General features: G+C 37.0%; 1 protein-coding gene across 1 annotated transcript; it reads right to left on the bottom strand.

Moving 5' to 3' along the window:
- Positions 1–1,010: 1,010 nt before the first annotated feature.
- Positions 1,011–5,157, bottom strand: LOC101303075 (vesicle-associated protein 2-2-like). The gene is made up of 8 exons (XM_004289564.1): positions 5,057–5,157; positions 4,561–4,631; positions 4,385–4,466; positions 3,846–3,961; positions 3,594–3,776; positions 2,974–3,423; positions 2,030–2,107; positions 1,011–1,606 (listed from the first exon to the last, which is right to left on the bottom strand). The coding sequence occupies exons 1-8, from the start codon at positions 5,100–5,102 to the stop codon at positions 1,469–1,471; spliced, it is 1,164 nt and encodes a 387-aa protein (XP_004289612.1). The 5' UTR covers positions 5,103–5,157; the 3' UTR covers positions 1,011–1,468.
- Positions 5,158–5,766: the final 609 nt, after the last annotated feature.

Genomic DNA, 5,766 nt, shown 5'->3' with positions numbered 1-5,766 from the left:
GCTAAAGATCCCAAAAAATTTCAAAAAATGTAAGTGAAAGTATACCTCTATGATCCTTACTGAAGTGGAGCTAGTATACTTGCGCTCTCGTAGTCGGTATCTTATTCCTTCTGTTATATAGAGCTAGCTAGCTTACCATATTTTGTTACACTATTATTTGTACCCAACTCATATTTTTGACCACAATATGAGTTGGGTAGATACTTCAATCTGAACCTCACATTTGTCATTGTGATGAATAAGTTACTAGGAACTTTGTACCTTATACTATTTTTTTGATAAGATTGTACCTTATACTATGGTAGAGGAGTTTGGCCATTTGATCACATTCATGAGGTATATACATGTATCTTCGAGAAAGCTAACCATACCTAACGGGTGATCCCCATTTTGTAAGAAACTGACTTCGATGTGGTGGAGGAGGTTGAGATATCTCCAACTCTCGAAGTATGATGGAAAGCATATTTTACATACTACCAAATCAGTGGCCACATTTAGGTGCGTATAATTTGTAATAATTTCACTTTATGATTCATATTTAGGATTCATTTTGTATTGAACTGTTGGCTATGGCATGGTCCCGAAATCACATACTCGATCAGTCGGTCTATATCAATAATTTCTGGCGTAGAAGCAACTTAAGATGTCAAATTTGCGATAACACAAAATTACAAGTTCAGCTTGCCCTTGTTAAATTTTGGTGCTTTTAGTCCCAACTCTTTCAGCATTTGCCATTGTGAGCATAGCATAGTTGCTATGAACTTTTGCTAAGCACGAGTTGCATCAACTGGTAAGAGAAGGTATATTTTTACGGCAAGATTAGTAAGAGGGATAACATGAACCGTTTTTATGTTCCTGGTGGTTGTATGAACCAAACCGAACCAATAACAGAAACAAAAGTAGATTTAACTTTGCAGTTCAGTCTGCTTATCAAGACAAACAGCAATTGCAATTAAAAAAGGGAGGTGATATTCACACTCTTTTTGGTACACAAGGGAGTAACCGAGAATACAAAATGGAGTGTGAATACCACAAATCCAAAATACAAAGCTCATAAGCACAAACTACCATCTTTAGAACATTACGTCCTTGTAATTGAGAACCAAACCTGTTCGGATTAGTCTGCATACAAAGGAAACAAGTATATGTGTATATAGTCCTCACTCCAGACCCAAAACAAGTCTGCATATTAATCATTGTAAAACTATGACAACAATCTTCCTCGACTGTCATCCTATTTTTTTCCAACCAACATCACAATAGCATCTACACAACATCATTGGTTCTCATGAACAAGTGACAATCCCGGAACAAGAAATGTAGTCAACCAAAAGATGGCTTCTTAGTTCTTAGCTTTTGGTCTATGAACATTTACTGCACTTAACTGTGAGTATATTGGCTACTCTCCCCTCTATACCTCATCTATACACTATAAGAGCAAGAGGTTTTCAAACCTATTCATCTAAGTTCAAAGTGATGATACTACCTTCATGCTTAAACTTTTAACAGCTATAGCTATAACAACGAGGATACTGAAAAGTGCCACCATGCAAGCAAATATGACAGGGAACTCGACTCGTTGCACACCACCTTTACTCAAATACCCCTGCAATAAAGGACAGACCTATGTCATCAGTTCTTGCTTAATCAGGTTGTATGCATGCATATGTGAGAGATATAGAAAATACATCACTATAGTGACTTAGTGAGGCTATCATAAACAAGGAGTGAAGCAATCCAATGCAATGCTATGCAGGGTTCCAGAATATTTAAAAGGCACAGTTTGGAGATTTTTTTGCCCGGGAAAACCAAACCCGATATTAAAGATCTGCAAGTTTCTGAAAAAAAAAATGTTACTCCCCTACTTTTAACTTGTAAGCATATCAGAGAGTAGGTTCGTTCCCACAAATTCAGTGAACATATTAAAGCCTTGGACACTAAATAACCAGTAAAAACATACAAAACAGACTTTTGCAGGATATCATAAATGGACAAAACATAAAGTTTAGGATAGGGTTTGAGAAATTACTAATTGCTCCTTCAAATCTTTTATCTCTTGCATGCTTGAACTCCTCTCCTCTGTTAGCTTCGAGATAGTAACTTCAGCCTGAAAAGAATATATAAAAACTTGAGGAAAAGTGGAACATGGTTAATATCATATTATGAAAACTAATCATGTATTGGTGCAACTATGTGAACCAAAGTTTCTACTCTTTCTTGGTCCAGTAAACAACTCAGAACTAAATTACTGTCTCTAAAATAAATGAGGCAATTCATTCTTCAAACAGAAAGTAGATTGATGCAGCCAGTTGCACCAAAAATATATCTAATGTGCTAACTCTTGATTTTGATCAAAGTTAAGGACATGAAACAGACTAACTTTTGTCCAAAAAAGTATTACGACTCTGCAAGCTTCTCCACCAATCATTTATATCTGCCTAGTGGTTCACCACCCCCCACCCATCCAAGAGAAATACAAGTATACAACACAATGAATGCGACACACAACTTATGAAAGACTACATAGAATTCCAAAATTTTTTCTCAAATTAGTAAGGTTTTATTTCTTATTCTGAAAGGAAGATAGTTTATGAAACAACTATCAACTGGTTTTCAAACACTGCGTGAAGATAGGAGGCCAACTATCACATAACATCCAAGCTGAAAAGAGAATATGCCCTTATTGACCCATTTTTACTTTCACTGCTCTAATTGATAAAATGGGGATCCAATAACTCAATCTCGATAGCCCTATCTAAAACCAAGCGGTACGACCACCTAGTAGGCAAGAGATCTTGCATAGGATCAATGCAAGGGGAACCATAGAAGAAGAATATAAAAGTGTATCAGAAAAACATACAGTCAAACTCTCCATATATAACGTAGACAAATACTGCTAGAGTAAATGCTCATGCAATTGAAAATAATGAGAACCACCAAAATTTGGAACAGAAAAATTAAGCAATGACCAACCTGGCTCAGCTTTAGTTCAAGTTCAAGTAGCTTTGATTTCATCTCCTCAATATCTTTAACCAACTTCAAATCTTCCACAACCTGTGCTTTATCTGCCTCTACATCTTTTACTCGTTTCAAAAGCAAAGCCTCAGATGGTTTCATCTCCACATTCTTTGCATGATTCAACTCCATATCTTTTGCTGGTTCCAATTCCACAACCTTAGCTGATTTCAACTCCACATCTTTGGCTGGTTCCATGTCCACAGCATTAGTTGATTTTGACTCCACATCCTCTGTTGCTTCCACCGCCTCATATTTTGTTGGTTTCAATTCCACAGCTTCTGCTGGTTTCAATTCCTCTTCTTTTCTTACTTTCATTTCCACATGCTTTGCTGGTTTCACCTCAGTTTCCTTTGATGGCTTTGACTCCTCACTGTTTACAGCTCTGAACTTTCCATCCTTTGAAACCTGGTGTATATTGCCAAAACAAGTCAGAAACTTTGTGATGGACATGATCAAACAACAGATATGAGGAGACAGTCACTATAAGGCTGAGTGATGATAATATATATTTTGAAAGTGAGAGCAGGGGAGAGGGAGAGAATCCAACATTTTCAAATAAGAAAAGTTTCTCTAACCATTTTGTGAGGAGGGAGTGTTTCCACTCCACTAAATACTGGATCATTTAGCATTGAAGCTTCATGGCCCTGCCCTTGCTTCAAGTCTACCTTGATTGGTGACAGCATTGGCGAATCAGGTGGGCTGATATAGAATACTCTTAGCTTTTTCTCTTCAACGTATTTACCCTCACCTTTCGCAAACTGTGATGGTAAACAATGAGAAACCAGTACATGCACAATCTCAAGCAACCAAAAACTACCGTGACTTACCATGCTAGCTGTAATATCCGCGTCAGTTGTCTCAGAAGAAACAGCTGTGCTTTGGATTAAAAACTTATCTTTGCAATCCATATCAGGCAAAGCTGTCTTGAGAGCTTGCATTGTAACTACATTAACAAAGGAAGTCACATGGTTATAACAAAGCACCTATAGGAGAAAACAATCAGAATGTACAGTGCAAAGAACAGGCTGAACAGCAAATTCGTTGCATTGGAGCCCAGGAAATGCCAATATCTTGATCTTTCTAAAACAGATAAAATTTTACGATATAAAAAATGGAATACTTTAAGGACCTAAGATTTTCTGCCAAATCCATCCACAGGATAGAAACATCAAACCTTGTAAAAATAATGTAAAACTGCCAGACCTATGTGATATAAAATGATTCACTAAGTCAATTTTGTTTTCTTCTTTTAAGAATGGGGGATACGCTTCAACCCTCATGCTCCTGTAACTACTAATAAGGTAATGTTTACATGCAGATTCAAACAATTTCTCAGTGTGTACTCAGTGAGGTGCATGATCAGTACCTGAGAATTCACAAGATGATTTTGGCAAGATAACACCTACATTTGGTCGTACACAGTATTTCTTGGGGGAAGTAGTTTTAACCTGCAAATATAATCATTAGCATTCTTTCTTACATAACGAACTTCAGTTCAAATCACTTTAATAACTTGGAAAACAAACAAAATGCAGTATAAACCTTAAAAGCAACATGGCGGTCGGACGTGTTGGTAAGTCGAATGGAGCATGAGCTTTGCTTCATCAACTCAACTACGAAAACAATACCACAGTCAGTTTACAAGTCACAAAGAATAGTTACTGTATAACATTACTAGGAAAACAGTAACATAACGTTGAGTTCCTTTCATATATTATCATCCACCAGCTAAAGAAAAGGAACACTAAAAAGGGAACATAACCTTTAACTCTAACTATGAAACAGTTAAACATTCCAAGGTACTGATTTCATGCAATAAGACTAGATCAGAAATACTATAGAAATGAAAACATAGTATGCAAAATAAATAAGCGAAAATCCTCTACTCCACAGAGCATGTATTAGTTCCAACTATGTGGGTCAGGCACATGAATCAGGCAAGTATCATACATCTTAACGTTTAAATGCAAACAATGATCAGGATACTATATCATAAACACCATTAATAGCTCTGACCATCCACCAATAACGAGCTTACCTACAAACTTCAATTCTTTGGGATGAATCTCCACAATTGAATTCATCGTGATCAAAACTTCACAATGATCCAAACGCCACACACAGATATCCAAATTCACTGCATAAGCAATCAAACAAATCAATAACAACATCAACAAAAAGAAATCGCATAGTATCGTTTACATGTCTGCTGACTCACCATTACAGCTTTAAAAAATGAAAAGCTGAATATCGATTGAAATTATTGGATTCTTGGGACCCGGTAGAGCATATGAGCTAAAGAAAAATGAGGGGAAAAAGAAAACCGAAAGTTTGCCTAAAAAGTTTCATGCACTAGATCCCAAAACCATAGCAAAATACAATACAATCCTTATAAAGTTCGTGTCGGCTACTTAGATATCAAAATCAAATTCAAAATCAAAAGCACCGGTTCAAATAGCTTCAACTCGGACGTCAAACCGACGTCGTTTCGATTCCGGTCAAGTCCCGGCGATCAAATCAAACCTCAAGTAAAACAAAAACAAGCAACTGAGCTAACGACGCGACTCGTTTCAACTCGGACGTCAAAACGAGTCAAGCTCAATTCCGGTCCAAGTCCCGGCGATCAAATCACAGCGCAAGTAAAAACAAATAAAAACGAGCAAACTTAGCTAACGACGCCGTTTCCAGCTCTCCATTCTGATCGGCGACGGATATTGGACACGACGTCGTTCGAATCAGACGGAGCTT

This window comes from Fragaria vesca, linkage group LG2 (genome assembly GCF_000184155.1).
Source record: "Fragaria vesca subsp. vesca linkage group LG2, FraVesHawaii_1.0, whole genome shotgun sequence".
Classification (NCBI taxonomy): Eukaryota; Viridiplantae; Streptophyta; class Magnoliopsida; order Rosales; family Rosaceae; genus Fragaria; species Fragaria vesca.
Note: the sequence above shows the minus strand (reverse complement) of the source record. Positions and strands in the feature narration are given on the sequence as shown.

What these genes read in the sequence shown, in the direction of transcription:
- LOC101303075 (XM_004289564.1), bottom strand. Translation starts at nt 5,102, where the DNA reads ATGAATTCAATTGTGGAGATTCATCCCAAAGAATTGAAGTTTGTAG. An exon ending in ACCGCCATGTTGCTTTTAAG is followed by an intron (nt 4,467 to 4,560) that starts GTTTATACTGCA and finishes TTATATTTGCAG; the next exon opens with GTTAAAACTACTTCCCCCAA. An exon ending in AAGATTTGAAGGAGCAATTA is followed by an intron (nt 1,607 to 2,029) that starts GTAATTTCTCAA and finishes CCTTTATTGCAG; the next exon opens with GGGTATTTGAGTAAAGGTGG.